At 40.0% G+C, this 16,073-nt stretch overlaps 1 protein-coding gene across 6 annotated transcripts in view; it reads right to left on the bottom strand.

Moving 5' to 3' along the window:
- Positions 1-16,073, bottom strand: part of znf800b (zinc finger protein 800b) — a 29,602-nt gene that overhangs the window by 8,799 nt on the left and 4,730 nt on the right. For 4 of the 6 annotated variants that reach the window (XM_071502897.1, XM_071502895.1, XM_071502896.1 and 1 more), the window contains 4 exons: positions 8,241-8,352; positions 5,769-6,111; positions 2,291-2,386; positions 617-760 (listed from right to left, as the gene is read on the bottom strand). In XM_071502897.1, the coding sequence (XP_071358998.1) occupies positions 617-760; positions 2,291-2,386; positions 5,769-6,111; positions 8,241-8,297 (640 nt within the window). In that variant the 5' untranslated portion in view covers positions 8,298-8,352. The remainder of the gene's footprint in view (positions 1-616; positions 761-2,290; positions 2,387-5,768; positions 6,112-8,240; positions 8,353-16,073) is intronic. The other 2 variants (XM_071502899.1, XM_071502900.1) reach the window with 1 other exon arrangement.

Here is a 16,073-nt window from a genome sequence, read left to right as displayed (position 1 = left end):
TCAATCTCAACACAAACGGTCAATTATATTTTGCTCAGTTTTATCCACTATAATGATCGCTGTTGAAAAGGAGAAATCTTCTCCTCATTTGTTTGTGGTCTCAATTAAGTTGTTGCTTGCATCAGTGACTTAATTTTTCTCAATCAAGAGGCTATTACATGTGGCTGAAAGTGTACTGTATTGTTATTTTGATAAATGACTTAATTGGTGTCCGTTTTTCACCATTGAGAAGTTGGGAATTAATCGTGAGATTACTGGAAAAACAAAATATTCTTTCTTTGAAACCCTCAATTTTTCACTATCCAGCCCTGAGAGTGGAGTTATACAGTCTCCAATTGTGGTCCATTTTTAATGTGCCTACAATTCAAATCTGTCCATCTCAGTTGTGAAGAATTCTACAAAAGACACTTTGCACATTTACTGAAAGAGAAACATCCACAACAAGGTCTTAAGATCAAAGCAGAAGAAACCACAAACACCCATAAACATATCTCTTATGTTTTTTGATTTTAGGACTTTGAGAGCAGGACTATGGGTTTAAATGCTGATGTGTAAATATTCTAGACATGTTTATGCGTGTGTATGTGTCTGCATGCTAATGTGTTGTGTCTCTAACCGTCAGATTCAGGCAGCCGTGACAGGCAGTAGTACTCTTTATGCGTGATGAGGTTGGGCAGGCCTCTGAACAGACTGCGACACAGTTTACACTCAAAGATGGTGTCCACCTCCCTCAGCAGCATGTGCTTCAGCTGGCTGGTGCCTGCAAGACAAAGAAAAGAAGTGATGGAAATAGGAAAGAAATCTTTTTGTAAGATGAAGGCAGATAATAGGAGTTATGCAGAGAGGAAGAGCTTATAACTTCCAGTCTGTCCAAAAGGCCTTTTGGGTAAATTTGCCGAATCCCAATAAAAAAAAAAAAAAAAAAATGTCTTTGCGTCATTGCTGTTATCAACTTCACTTCCTCTCATTGTTTGTCACATGCTGACTCATATTCATTTTCAATGCAATTTGCCCATACGGCCGAATTTGGTGCTTCGCTGAAGATCTGACTCATATTTGTTCACAAGATGACAACTCCACCATTCATTGTACACTCTCTTAGACATTTCACTCACGTGCGCGCACACACACAGACACACAGACACACACACACACACATACACTGCATCAAGAATGAGTAAACACTGTTATGGTGACTCACGCAGATGACAGTACCTGCACAAATTGCTGCTACATGCACACCCACACCCACACCCACACACACACACACACACATCCTTGCAGCCGTCACCCTGTAAACAAACAGTGCAAACAGTCGAAGGAGCTTTGGTCATCACGCTAAACTTCAAACATGCGTGTGCTGCTGTGTTAAGGTACTGCAGATGCAAAGCAGGTACACATCAAATACTTTCTAAGAAGGCTTTTATTGTGAATCAGCTAGAGGATGTTATATCAGTGATTAACTACTAGTGACAGACATCTAACATTTTTTGGGATAAATACTGGTCTACATCAAGTACATTCCTGCTCTTTTCTTTTTCTTTTTGACAGTTTAATTTTCAATGCTGCAAAGTAAAAAGATGTAGACAAAGATTAAGTTGTTGGAGGAACCTCAAACCTCAAACCTCAATCATCCTTCTAAGCAGCCGTGTCATTCCTCTCATATGGGAAAGCACTCTTGACATGTCTCCATCACCAGTAAGTGTGGACAACACGGCCAAAATTTTCAGTCTTGGTATGTGCAATATTATTTTATACGATACAGTAAGTTTTGTGTAAATTCAACAGAGAAATGGGTTAAAATAACTGTATAGATACTGTCCACACAACAGAAGTCACACCCCTTTTTAGTAACAAGTTCTTGTCCTTTATCTTGGGTTGGCTGTGATGCCTCCTGCTCTGTATTTACAATCTCATTCTCCTCCTCCATGTCCCTCATCACTCTCTTATTCTGCAGTGGTTGGTAAACCAGCTCTGAGGTCCATTACTGCCACCAACTGTCGCTCTCATGTTACCTGAGAACAGGGTAAACAGTCCCGCTGCCCAAATCACTTTATCTTACGAGGCAGCTGGATCCATGAGGTCACTGCAAGGTGTCACGGTGGAAACAGGATTGCCAAATCTGGACATCGACACATTTCTACCGTTGCACTGTTTATACTGTCATTTCGCCCAACCCTAATCACTGGGGTCTGATCACAGTGAAATCAGTCATCAGAAAGGAAGGAAGCTATGACAGAATAAATTTTTTTAAAATGAGTGGACAGTAAGAAAACACACAGACACAAACCTGAGCGGAAGCATTCAATTATCTGCTGAATCCCAGACTTGGACGTTTGTAACGGCTGCTGGAGCAGAGGAGGATCTCCAGGCTCCACGCAGAAACCTACAGAGAGAGAGAGAGAGAGAGAGAGATACTGCATAGTAGCGAAGCCAGCATATAATTACATCAGAGTATGACAGTCTTTGAGAAATACAGCATCACCTGGGAATTCCTGGGACCTGGTAAGACACAAAGTATATCGCAGTGTGCTTAAGGGTTACATGCAATCAGAGTCAGATGATGAGGTCTGTATGGGACGGTGATTCACTCTGACCTCATTACCTTGTTGCACACACACTCACACACACATTCAAGGTTGAGTATGAGAAAGAGGGTCATTTTTCTTTTCTAAGATCAGCACTATTCCTTAGCTGTATCAAAGATGTGAGCAGGAAGGAAATACAGTATGTATGAAAATCAATCTGCACAAATCAAACGTCTCGGTGATGCTTGTTCAGACGACTGAAGCTCAGGGGGGACTGTTGGAAAATGTGCAGTGGGAGGCAGAGGCATGGTGATGACAAATTTTTGTGCTTAGTCCAACAGTGGTCAGGGTGAGCACAGCATCTGATCCTTCAGCTTGGGTGTCACACTGTGCCTTTTTATCAGGACTGTGACCAGGAAGGAAATTTATTGATGTGTATTGGAAAATGGGTTTTCCTTTGCTCGACCTCAATAACTGGAGGGTGCAGGGTCAGCTAGAAAACAGCAATCCTGATGATGGTAGAGATTGTTTTCTTCTTGTTTGATATACTGACCTGCCTTTATAATATCTTCATGTTATTTTTTTAACCATTCAAATGGTACAATAATACTGTATGTGAAATATAAGCAGTTTACATCTGATCTACTTCTGCTTCAAAGTCTGCATGAAATTTATTTTCCTCAACAAAACAGGTTGGTTTGTCTTCTGCAAAATATTTAACAACCAGGATTAAAATACTGCAGAGAACAGACTCACCCTGTTTTCTAAAACACCATCAAAGTCTTTTCTGCCTGGAAAGAAAATAAGTGAACAAATATACCTTTAGGGTGTTATTTTTACTTATTGATCTCAGTGCCAAACAACTTTACTTTTCCTTTGTATAAAACATTAAATATAGAATAGCAGGTTCCTGCATTATTGACACAAGGTGACTGTGGCTGACACACAATGGGCTGCTGAGATGGATTGTGGGGAGGTAAAGTTCTCTCATTCTAGCTGATTTCATATATTTGTTTTTATCACAACAACTTTATTTTTATATCAACACTATAAAACACACAGCAGACTTTTCATAGACATAAAAAGAAAGAGCCAACAGAGCAGAGCAATTACACTCATACACACCAACACAGATCCTGTAATCACCTAAACTGCCTCAAGCCGTTTTGAACAATGTCTGGAGTTGCCCTTTCATAGATGTAGCACACAATAGGAAACTGTCTGTGTCAGACGCTTTTTCACCTACTGGAAATACTCAGTTTGGCGAGAAGTGACATCTCTATTCACAAATGTGCTCAATCAGACATTTCACAGACTTTGTACAAGAGAGCTGGCAGGGTAAAGTCCATACTGATTCGGACATTTGCATTCTCACATACAGCTCCTCTGGGTAATGTCCACATAAGTTCAGGACTGCAGTGCATGAGTGAATGCAACTTAAGTTTATTTCATTTCTCACATTATATCAGTGGTTCTCAAACTTTTTCTGGCATGGGCCTCTTTCAGAAGATGAAAGAGGTTCAAGGCCCCTCTCACACCGCAATTATTATCAATCATTAACAATGACAGGGGAAGAAACCAATAAAACCCCGATCCATGTTTAATTTTAGTGAATTAAAGGTAAGCATGATGGCATCAGTGAACTCTTGTTTGGTTATTTCCCTACATAGACCACATTCATTCAACTTAGTTTCACTCTACTTTTTCCCTGGTCGTCCACGCCTCCCCTGCAGTGGCAATATGCCCAAACAGGGGGGCATGCCCCCCAGTTTGACAACCACTGCATTATATTGATTTGAAATAAGGTCACAGGGAGAGCATTATTTCTGCAACAAAAAAGAGCATTTTGTAAGAGCGATGACTGAGACAAAGCTCCAAATAAAACACTGTCATTGTGACAAAGCTGTGACAAATATCCTCTGTTTGTATTGAAGCATGCACTTCAATTACAGCCTGCAGACTACAATTGACCTTATCCAAGATAAACTACTATGAATTAGAGGACCACGTTGCATTTTGTTAATTTATGACATTATATACATATATATCAAATGATTATTTTAACCAGACAGAATTTGTTTTATTTTTTTCGGTTTTGTTATTTCCAAGACTGAGTTACTTCTGCTCAGAAAACAAGACTGGAAGTTGAGCGCTTGCATGTTTTCAGCTTTGCTGGCCCCACACATGCTTGAATGCACACACACAAGCACGCAAACCCACACTACATAGTATGCAGTGCAGAGTTGCCAATCTGTGTGTGTTTGTGGGTCTGTGTGTAGGTGCGTGAGAGACAGACAGAAGACAGAAAAGACCAGCAAAAAGACTGACACACCCAGAGAGATGCAGACAGAAAGAGAGCTAGAGATGTGAATGACAGCTGTGTAAGAGGTTTTGGCAGAGAGCGAGATGGAGGTTATGTATTAATGTGTGACAGAATGTGTTTTCCTCATGCCCATCCCCCCACACCTCTCCCAGGCAAACTGCTATAATCCCAGCGGCGCAGGTCAGTGACCTGCCGACCTCCACACCCCCCCTCTGCAAGAGGGTCAAAGATCATTCAACCAAAAATGTCAGTTGACACAAACAGCTTCCTTTTACTGCGAGTGGTGCAACTGTTTTCTTAGTAGCAGAGTTAGAAATTAACTCACAGTAGCAGGATTTACATGTGAATCAAGACGGCCACATCTGTTCCTAAAGGACAGAAGGAGGAAAGCTAAGGCAGAAATGAACCTGGGCAGACAAGCTGAAAGGAAACAAACACTCCAGAAATCAACAGAAAAAACATTACATCATCATAATGGCAGATTTCATAGTAGTACATTTTACAATCCTCTATCAATGGGTCAGTCGGGACCAATTTCCTACTGTGTTAATGGCTTCATTCCCTTCATTTTGTGGCTTCCACACAAACAGAGATGACTTTCAAGTCCATCAAAACAATACAAAAGTTGTACAAAAGCTATTGTAATAAATCAAGCTCCAAATAAAATGTTCATTAATGTTTGATAACGTAAGCTAACCAGTAGGGCATACTGTGGTGTTGAAAGCTTTAGGCAGCTCTTCCTCTCAGCTGCCATTTTCTCTGTAATAACAAACCATTTGATTATAATTTGAGAACACATCCAGCCTTACTGAAATGCTCCGGTAATGAAGTTACACAGGGGCCTGGCACACAGTCTTGGCCTGTAGGTGGATGAACCAAAGCAGCAGGAAGTGCTGAGGGGAGAAAACTTTACCAACCTGTGTTATGACCTGCACTGGTCTGCTGAAGCTGCTCCTCAGTCTGGCAGCTCTGGTCCCTGGTCCCAGTGGCAGTGCTGCCCTGGTGCTCGGGCTCAGGCAGCAGAGGAGGAATGGGCTTCCACTTGGCCGGGGGCTGGGCCAGAGCAGAAGAGTCATCCTTTTCCTCGACATCCATTGGAACTTCCTTCTGGTCACAGTTCTCAGAAAGCACCTCAGCCGAAGCAGACGTCTGGAGTTGGTCTTGATCAGAGGACTGGTCTCCTCCATGGGGCTGCGTCTGTGGTGCATGCTGGGTGTCTGACTGGAGCTGGGCTTCCTCCATCTCTGTCTGACCACCACTCTATTGGAGCAAAACCACACATAAAACATGAGCTCAAGAGGATGAACAACTATGTAGGTACATTAATACAATAATAAAACATGTTGTTGTGATTTTAGATTTTGTTAGTTCACCAAAGATAAATATCAGCCGTGCACTGTGACGTTTTAAGTTCAGCTCATTACCAGTTTCTTGGTCAGACAAGGACACAGTTACCCACTGAATACTAAAAACTCTTAACAAATACATTAAAAAGCACTAAAGCTTATAAAATATAAAAAACTTGATATTGAACTTGAGAAATATTGAAATAAACTCAACAGCAGAACCAGTGTCTATCATTGATAAATGTGAGTTATCTGTCCTGTAAAATAAGAAAAAAACACATCTTGTTAGACAGAATGAGGTGTCACCCCGGCAGACTTTAGATGTGTGTTTCTGTGTGTGTGTGTGTGTGTGTGTGTGTGTGTGTGTGTGTGTGTGTGTGTGTGTGTGTGTGTGTGTGTGTGTGTGTGTGTGTGTGTGTGTGTGTGTGTGTTGCTGTCATGTCTCCTGAGCATGCAGAGATTTTGTAGGGAGATGTTAACCTTGTCGCACACAGACACCCTTCAGCAGATAAGTGACTCCACATCAGCCCTTCAGTTTGCACACATTCATCTGTATGTGCAAGTGTGATGTGTGTGTGCAGCTGTGCCTCTTGTCCACACCTATTTTTCCTCTAAGTCCCCCATCTTTCCTCTTCTCCCACCCACCAATTTATCCTCATTTTCTCTCTCTGTCTGTGTCTGTCGCTCTCACTCCTCGTGTCCCCACTGCCCTTGAAGGGGGATAAATGACTCCACCGTTCAGGAACATTACAGCACATCACCACAGGACAAGTGTGCCACTTGGACACTGTGTCATCCCCATGCACGCACACACTGTGCATACCACAGCATAATCAAATGACCACAAAATAGCTTAACAGTATGTTCCACATGCTCGGTGAAGCCATCTGTGCGGTAAAACACACATTACCTATTACAACCACTGAACCCAAACAGTTTTATCTCAACCAGTGTGTCATGGCCTGTAGGAAATTGTGAGGAGATGCATAACTGCAACCCTAAACCTGTGTGTTACTTTGGCAAGAAAAGAACACTTCAACATCATGACTGTCCAGTGAAAAAAGTTCAAAGAAAGTGCCACTATTCACTTAGCAATCAGTCAGTCAATCAGTTGTTCATGACTAATTTCTTATTCTCCAGTGAAAAGCAGTGAGCACTAAGAATGAGAAAGGGCACTGATTAGAGTAGGTGGACTAGTCATGAATTCCCACTTACTGCTGAATGAAACTACAGGGTAAAATGAACAATAAAGTAGATGAGTGAAATCTAGATTAACCAGAATGGATTATAATTATTATGACTCATTAGTTAACATGATTCATTTTCCATATTCATATCAATAGGCATATGCCATACATCAAAGTCTCATCAGTTATTTCCCTCATGATCCTTAGTTTAAAAACTATTTGTCATTAGAGTAAGGATCATAATAATGACAGACTGTGAAGATGAAGGTCTGAATCAAGTACGTGCATTAAAGGAGAAACTAGTAAAAGAAAATCTCTGTGGTGTTTCCTGGACTATAGTGATGTGGATTTGTATTCCCTGATATTAGAGCACAAACTCTATCTCTGTCATGCAGGTAAAAATGTTGTCATCAAGAGTGCTGTAATTTCCATAAACACATGATTTACATACAAAGACAAACAAACAGGACAGGGGCCCAGAACAGGGACTAAGTTTAGCTCTTCACTAAAAGTTTAGTTCTTGACTAAAACAAAGGCTCTGTAGAGACATCCAGTGAAACATTTTATGAGGCCAAGACTAAGTTTAATCCTTATCCAGGAAACATGTTGTTCTTCTGAACACCTCATTGTGTCAGTTATTGTTTTTTATATGCTAACAAAGAGCATGGTGTGTGGTAAAGTAGTATAAAGACAACCACATGGTGTTGGTCATTTCAAATGTGTAAAGTGGGATGTACTGTATATTCCACATTCAGTTAAAACATAATGACAGAAGTGTGTTTTTCACAATCTGATAGTGAAGGGAGAAAGACTGGACAGCAACATCCAGGAATTTTTTGTCTTTTTTGTTCAGTACCTGTCTGCGGAGACAGTCAGAGGTCTTCCTCCCAGTTGACTTCTGGGCCTTCACCATGCTGCCAAGACTGGCCTGCTGCACCACACGTTCACTACCAGCACACAGCTGTAACCTGCAACAACACCCCACATGAGCCAAGGAGCGCACTTAGTTAAGTACCACTGCTGCTGGATGTCCTTCTAAAATACAAAACTTGTGTATACAGCTGTAGCTGAGCTTAGTGAGTTTATCAAAACATATAAACAGATAAGAAATCACAGAGGTTTCTTATATCTCATCTTTGCACTCTTTTCATGTTGGCTTGTGTATGGATTTACCCCCAACATGCAACAACAAGACTTTTGCTTAGTACCGTTTGTGTACACATCACATGTAGCTGCACTTCAACTGAATGTACACACAGCCTACCTACTGGATCACTGGTACTTAAACATTAATTAATAAGAGAATAATAATGGTCACATACAGAAACAATTATACTTTTTATGCTTTAAAAATAATGGAAATACTAAAGGACATGTGCATTTTCACAACAGTAATCATGATAGAAATGTGTGTGTGTAATTATGCAGACTGGATATTGTTGTGACTATCTGCCCTGCTCATTGTTCAAATTGAGTTAGGGCAGATAAACTGTAGGAAACTTTTAGGTTTGCTGAATCTGGAGGATTTATTATATTCTGATATCCACACATGCAATAACTACAGCACATTTCTATGCTGATATATTTTTCGTTAAAACATGTATAATGCATTCGGAAACACACAGCTAACATTACATCTTTATGTGTTCGCTGGCTGTAGAGTGCCACCAGGCCACAAACTGGATCTAAATATAAAACAGAATTGAATATTTTAAGGTCACAGTAATGGTTTCCCACTGTTAGTCATATTGCTGACGGGACAATTAAACCTAATTCACCAGTGGTACAATTACTCTGGACGAGGCCCACTATCTCTGTGTGCATTTAAAATTAATACTCTGGCCTCCCTCACATAGCTTATGCTAATGAATATATGTGTTTTTCCCAGAGCACCTCATAGTGCTAGGAACACTGTTAGCTGATGTGTATGTGAATCTGCATTAAAGAAAACATTTATCACAAGTAGTTTTATGCAAACAAGTGCTGTTGTCAACATACAAATATATTTGAAGTACACAAAGTGTTTCTACTGGGACCAACATATATCTTATTTATGGTATACTGCTGTGGTAAAGAACCCATTTATACTACAGCACCAATGATGAAATAACACTTGTTGCTGCCCTCTAATGGTGAGACTCAGCCACAGCCACCTGACACCACATCAATGTTCATTTCCACTGGCTCAGCATAACATGCTTTAGCAGCACTGTGGCATGTTGAGCTGCCCCGTCGCTGTCTGATTTCTCATCCTTTGTGATCTCTCCTAGCTACAGGATGTACAGCCTTATTTGTCACCAAGGTAAGTGAACCAACTGATGAGTCTAGAGTCCAAAAGAAAATTACTTTTTAGGTTCGTTTTTGTCAGTGATTACACTTTAAATGCCTAAAGACTTGAATGGTGGCTTGTGCTTAATGCAGTGTGGGTATGACATACTGTGGGAGTCCCAGACCTTTGGAAATTTGCAACAATCAGACAACAAACAGGCAGTAGAACGACACTAAACAACTGGACAGAATAGGGGAAAGGGAGAGAATTGACCTTTGATTATAATTAGAAGACATCTCTTGGAGCCTGGGACCAATACACATTACTGTATAGTGTAGTTTTTCAGTAAACTATCATAGAATAGTGAATACATAGTATAATAGCTTGAACTGTGGTTAAGCTTAAGCTTTAAGTTAGTCAGTGTGGTGGGGGTCTCTGATGGTTGCATACAGCCAGTGTCATGTTCCCACACAGGTACATCTGCATTTCCACTAAATCTCCAGCAGAGGGAGACAACGCTTGCACTTAAAGTGTGTTTCTAGATGAAAAGTTCTGTAGTCTTGTGATGTTTCCACAAGACAAGACATGGAGCACTCGGTGACACAGAAAGGACCCACAGAGGGATTTCCCCAACGCAACATTTATCTTAATACAAAGAATGTGATTTAGCTGCACCACTACACAAAAGCATGCACACAGATGAATCCAGATTAGTAAGTGAAGTAGTTGAAGAGGAGCAGGTAAGATGGTTACATTTCAGGATAAGTACACAACTTCACAAACAAAATAATCAGCCGGAACAATGTCAACAAAAAAACCTGTATATGTGAAAAGACAAAGGTCAGATTCCTCTTATGGCCTCATAATGGGAAATTAAAAACTTTGCAATTTAACAGCTGTGGAAATGATGATATGACATAGGTATGGTGCTGAACACAGAGGTATCTGAGCTCTGAGTGAAATTTAAAGCTAAACTAAGTTTCTGCATCTGCGTTTCATGACAACCGTGTCAGGACTTGACAATGGGCAGGACGTAGCTAAGTTTAATGTACAGTTATGTCTGTTATGTTGGAACAAAAGTATTTTTGCATAGTAATCTTTGCAGAAATAACCAAGAAAGCTAGGTGTAGAGGTTTCTGTAATTGTGGCTAAATACAGAAAACAGCCTCTCACAACATTTAACGACAGAGTCTCAGTCCAGTACACTGTAATCAATTTTCCATGGACATCAAGTTCAAACTACTGGATTATTGGCATTACTGTAAAAAAGGACATTAGACAGTTAAAGAGATCACAAAGGTCCACACAATACCAGATGTAAGCTGCCGCTCTGTGGTGGTGGTTGACTTTAAACATAAACTGCATAGTTTGTTCCTGGAGTTTTTTGTCTTCCTATTTCAGGTTGGAAACATTTCTGTACCCGTTCATTTAGCAATGCAACAAGACGACAGCAGAAGCTACTTGTAATGATGGAGCTGTTATGTTACAGATGAGCACAACTGGGTTTGAAGGGAAGTACACAAGGAAACATGAGTCTGTCACAAGGGGACTGCAGTACGAGTCCAAAACAAATGCGGGTAATGAAAGTTGCTATGACCTAGTGTCATATTACACAAATTCAGTGGAATCTATTCTACAAAGGCTTCTACCATGGGTGCATCAAAACATCAAATACTGTGTATAAGTACAGACAGATGCTACAGGTGGAGACCCATCTGGAGACTTCCTGGACCATTTCTTAGCACAGGTTTGCCTTTTTGAGATTTAACTGTAATGACGACACAGTTAATTTCAAACAGAACTATTAGATAAAAATAATTTATATTCTGGCAAAATTAAGAGCAGGCATATTAATGCATTATGCACCTTCCCATGTTCTATTTATATCAGGGAGGGAGATTAACACTAGCCATTAACTATAATGGGAAATTAGGACCCTACTGACTGAAGTCAGGAAACAACCTCATTTAAAAGGTCCTATTCCTTTATTTTAAAAATAATTTTAGTTGGTACAATCCTTAAAGGCATTGATAAATATCAAACTCAAGTGGACTCATCCCTCTCTTACCCTCCTGTCCTCAAAACAACACTCCCCCTGGGTAAATCTGTGTGTAATTTGCATGTTCTTCTCATGTTGGTCACATTTTCCCTCCAGACATCGAGCTCTGGCAAGGACTCGAGATTGATCTTAATTGTGAGTGTGCGCTTGAGTGAAATTGAATATTGTGTGTTAGTCTGTTAGCTCTGTGGCCCCTGATGACCTGTTGAGGGTGTTTCTCAGCATTTTACCTAATGCATGCTGGGATGCACTCTGGCACCCTGTCATTTTGAATAAGAATAAGACATTATGGGAAATGTATTTAGATCAGTAATTTCAGAAGAATGATTACTTTTGAACAAAAAAAACTGCAAATGAAAACCTGTGAGCATTAAGGGGCATCTCTGTAAAACTGAGCTTTCAGAAGTCAAAAGCAAAAAGTCACTTCACTGCATTCATTTACATCTACCACACCAAGTTTATCTGGTAATCAACAGGTAGGTTTATCTTGGGACTCTGAGTCTCATTTAAACGTGCCATGGCATCAAGACGGTTGCAAATCCCAACCCAAAACCAATAGCAGCCTAATTACTTTGTTGAGAAGTGTTTCATAAAAACCTGACAGGCAGCAGTTGGCTAGAGCAGACCCGGGCTTAAAAATCCCAGTGTGGACAATCATCTCAGAACTTATATACACAATTGTTTAAAGGGGGTTAGACAAACTACAAACACATCCAGCTACACACGTGCACATAATACACTCACACACTAACACGAGGGACTCTCCCATTTCCGTGGCAACAGACAGACGTAGTTATGAAGTAGTGACTCCTGCTCTGACTGAGGTAATGAGAGTGAAGGTGTTCTGGGCTCAAACTGAGATTTTGAGGGTGCTTGGTATCCTTGATCCGGCCTCCTAATCTACACCCCACTTACTCTGTACAACTGGATATCTGTAATGTTGACAGACAAGAAATTAAATTTCTATTTCTATTTTTTATTTTTCTATTTCTTAGCAAATGCAAAGTTATTCTAGACAAACAAAATGCTATGATATGCTAAGTCTTTTTAGGACAGTTGAGCACCATCATATTCTGCTCCACACTTAAACGTAACATTGTTTAGGGGTTAAATAATTGGGACAGGAATTTACCGCTGTTTGATTTTAAGAAAGGAATATTGTCTTGACTGTCTTATGATGTGCTGTGGAAATGTATTCAAGAAAGAATATTATTGCCTATTCTACACAAACTGACAGTTTAATTTCAAAAGATCAATGACCAAAAAAAAACAGGTTTTAAAGTGGTATTTCCTTCCTTCCTCCTGATGATGCTTCCTGAGCATAGTACTTGATAAACAACTGTTGATGATGAGGTAACACTGGGACTATGGCTCATACTTCAGAAAAAGATGAATATGAGCCTCTGGTGAAAATGAATGGGTGAGATGAGACCAAAATGCCTGAGGTGCTTGAAAAAAGGTCTGAAACTAACAATCCTGAGAGCTAATTACTTATGGCACAAACTAAAAAATAAGCCATTATTTTCTCTTCTCCTATCCACTAATATAACCCTGAATAAATCACCCTCTACCTGATAACTCACCCAGCTTCATGACTCACTCCATCAGAAGCAGTTTCACTAAATCTACAATTTTCCGCTGCAAAATTCCCATGGTCCTGACATTTTTAAAGTTATTCTCATATGCTAGCCATTTTTAGCAAAACATGCTACCTAACATCCATTGCAAATGACATCTAACAGCCATTGCTCAATATTTCACAAACACACCATCTTCTACAATGTTTCAATTTTCATCTCCAGCGATAATCCATGGTGAATTCTGTTTATACCAGCCAGAAATCAATTTGTTAAAGCGTTTTCCATTTGGGAACATGTCTTATTTTGGGAGACAAATCGTTGTTTGCCCTTTCAGAGGCAACAAATGAGGTAAATCCATCTCAGAAGAGCTGAACTTTGGCTTCTGTGAAACCTCAGCTTCTTTGCTGTCTACCAAATAAAGAAACATTAGCTTTTTATATACAGCATATGCTGTATATTATGTATGCATATATCTGTATGTATACACTTAAATGTTTGCGTGGTTCCAGAGTCAATATGTGTGTGGCAGAGGTCCCTGCCTTCTCATAGTTATTTCAAATGGCTGTGTGGAGGCGGTCTGACAGGACTTCCTCCTAATGGAAGGACTCCACACTCTCTGACATGATGCTGACTGCTAGCAGACACACCACCTGACCACATGATAGGACGGGAACAGTGATATGTCCTTCTGACAAGAGCTCTCCACTACTTCAAAATATTTTTCCTGAGCATTTCTAGACAGTATTACTGAATGGTGGATGTGATGTTCTGTGGCTCTGGCCTTTTACTGCCTGACTTTTAGTTCACCAATTGTTGGCAATCTTGGAAACAGAGGTAATCGTCCTGTAGTACAAGGCACTATAGTGTAAATGTAATAGAAAATACATGGTTTATGTCTAAAACCACGTGTCAAGAAAAAAAAAGATAAAGTTGTGTTGCAATGTATATATATATATGTATATAATATGCACACCTCAATCTTATCAAACTAATCTGACAAAATTGACCCAATATGTGGCACACATAAGAAGTACATTCCATGAAATTATGGCTTCTGTGTCCAACAAAAAAAAACAGGAAAACCAGATATTTTAAAATTTGCATCCAATCACTTGGCAGCTCATGTTTTCAAAAGGTGTCACTACCTCAGACTTTCTCCACACCTGTGTGAGTTTGACCGGACTGAAGCATGGCTTCCTGACTTGTGTGAATGACATACAAATGTCAAGCATCATTTGAAAAAGTTAGACATGCTTAACTAGGCTGACTGATGTATTTGACAGCTGTAATATATATATATACATATATACATACAAAAAACAAATAATATGGGAGGAGCAAACCACCTTTGACTTTCAAATATGATTTTACTACCAGTTTGTGGTTTCCTATGTGCTAACATTATCTCTCACACACACACACACACACACACACACACACCCCACTTGGTCCTGAGTGTAGAAATATTATGTATTAGGAAACTCCCAAACATTACTCACTGCAGCGACAAATCATTCTCTGCAGAGATATCTTTTCAAATGGGAAAATACCTGAGAGTCACTAACATACACACAAAAATTGCACACGTACGGAGTTGTGCACACACATACACCCACATTTTACCCCTTACTACAGAAATAGCATTCAGTCTCCCAAATAGCAAAATATCAGTTTCTGCCTAGATTTCATTGCTGAACAAAGTTTACTGGACTGGAACATATGCTGTTTTTAGAGCTGCAATAAGCACACCTTGTGTTTCTGTGATAACTTTCATCACCCATAGAAGCCAGGACACACTTTGTAGCAGGACAGTGGGTACACAAAAGTTGAATTTGGCAAAAAAAAAAAAATGCTACTGACTCTTCAAAAACCAGATATGAAAGGAAAAATCTGCATAGTACAATGTGTAGTCTTGATTCAAAGCAATATAAAAAGATGTAGCAGCAGACTGGGGCAGGGAGCTGGACACAGATTTAAATAAATATAGCCATGGGAGATGCATAATGGGCATTTTCAGGCCAGGTGTGAAAGTGCGGCCTATGATCTCTGAAATCAAGCCTCTAAAAGTGCAGGTAAATGTATGCTTAACCACAAGCACTGCATATGGTGATGTCAGAAATGTCAAAGCAAGAAAGCAGCAATTCTATTCCTGGCTTGACTGACTGGATCACTAGTTGACTTCCTTACTGACTGCCTGACACTGATTTCCTGGTTGTTTTCCTGTTTGCCTTACTGACTGATTATATGACAGGCAGGTTAATGGGTTTGTTGACTGACTTCACTTGAACACTGTTTTGACAAGCTGACTCAGTGACTGAACACAACAGTATATCATTACACTGACTGAATCATATGCTGACATCATTAAACTGTTGCAGTCAGCATCCACTCTGGTCCAAACCTATGATAACTAGGGAAACTTTATCAAGGTGGAGAGACAGGCAGACTTAGTTGCTGCTCTAATAAGGAAAGACTAATCTCAGGTTGCTATAACCCCAGGTCTCATGAAATAATAGGATGCCAGCAAAAGACTTGCAAATGGGATGAATGGGATGATACGGTATATGGAACAACATTATAATATATGTATTTGAAACATGCAAAGCAATTCTGTCAACTTCAGGCTGATCCCCCCCCCCCCCCCCCCCCCCCCCCTTTTTTTATTTTAGTTCTTTATAACCCACTTTGTTATCTACACACATGTCCTAGTTACCCATTCATACTCCTCCGCAAGGTTAGACTGGCCATTTCCAGTGGCAGAGTTACTTTTGTACTATGTTA

Source organism: Trachinotus anak, unplaced genomic scaffold (genome assembly GCF_046630095.1).
Source record: "Trachinotus anak isolate AG129_WGS33_773 ecotype Australia unplaced genomic scaffold, CSIRO_AGI_Tana_v1 ptg000018l, whole genome shotgun sequence".
Classification (NCBI taxonomy): Eukaryota; Metazoa; Chordata; class Actinopteri; order Carangiformes; family Carangidae; genus Trachinotus; species Trachinotus anak.
Note: the sequence above shows the minus strand (reverse complement) of the source record. Positions and strands in the feature narration are given on the sequence as shown.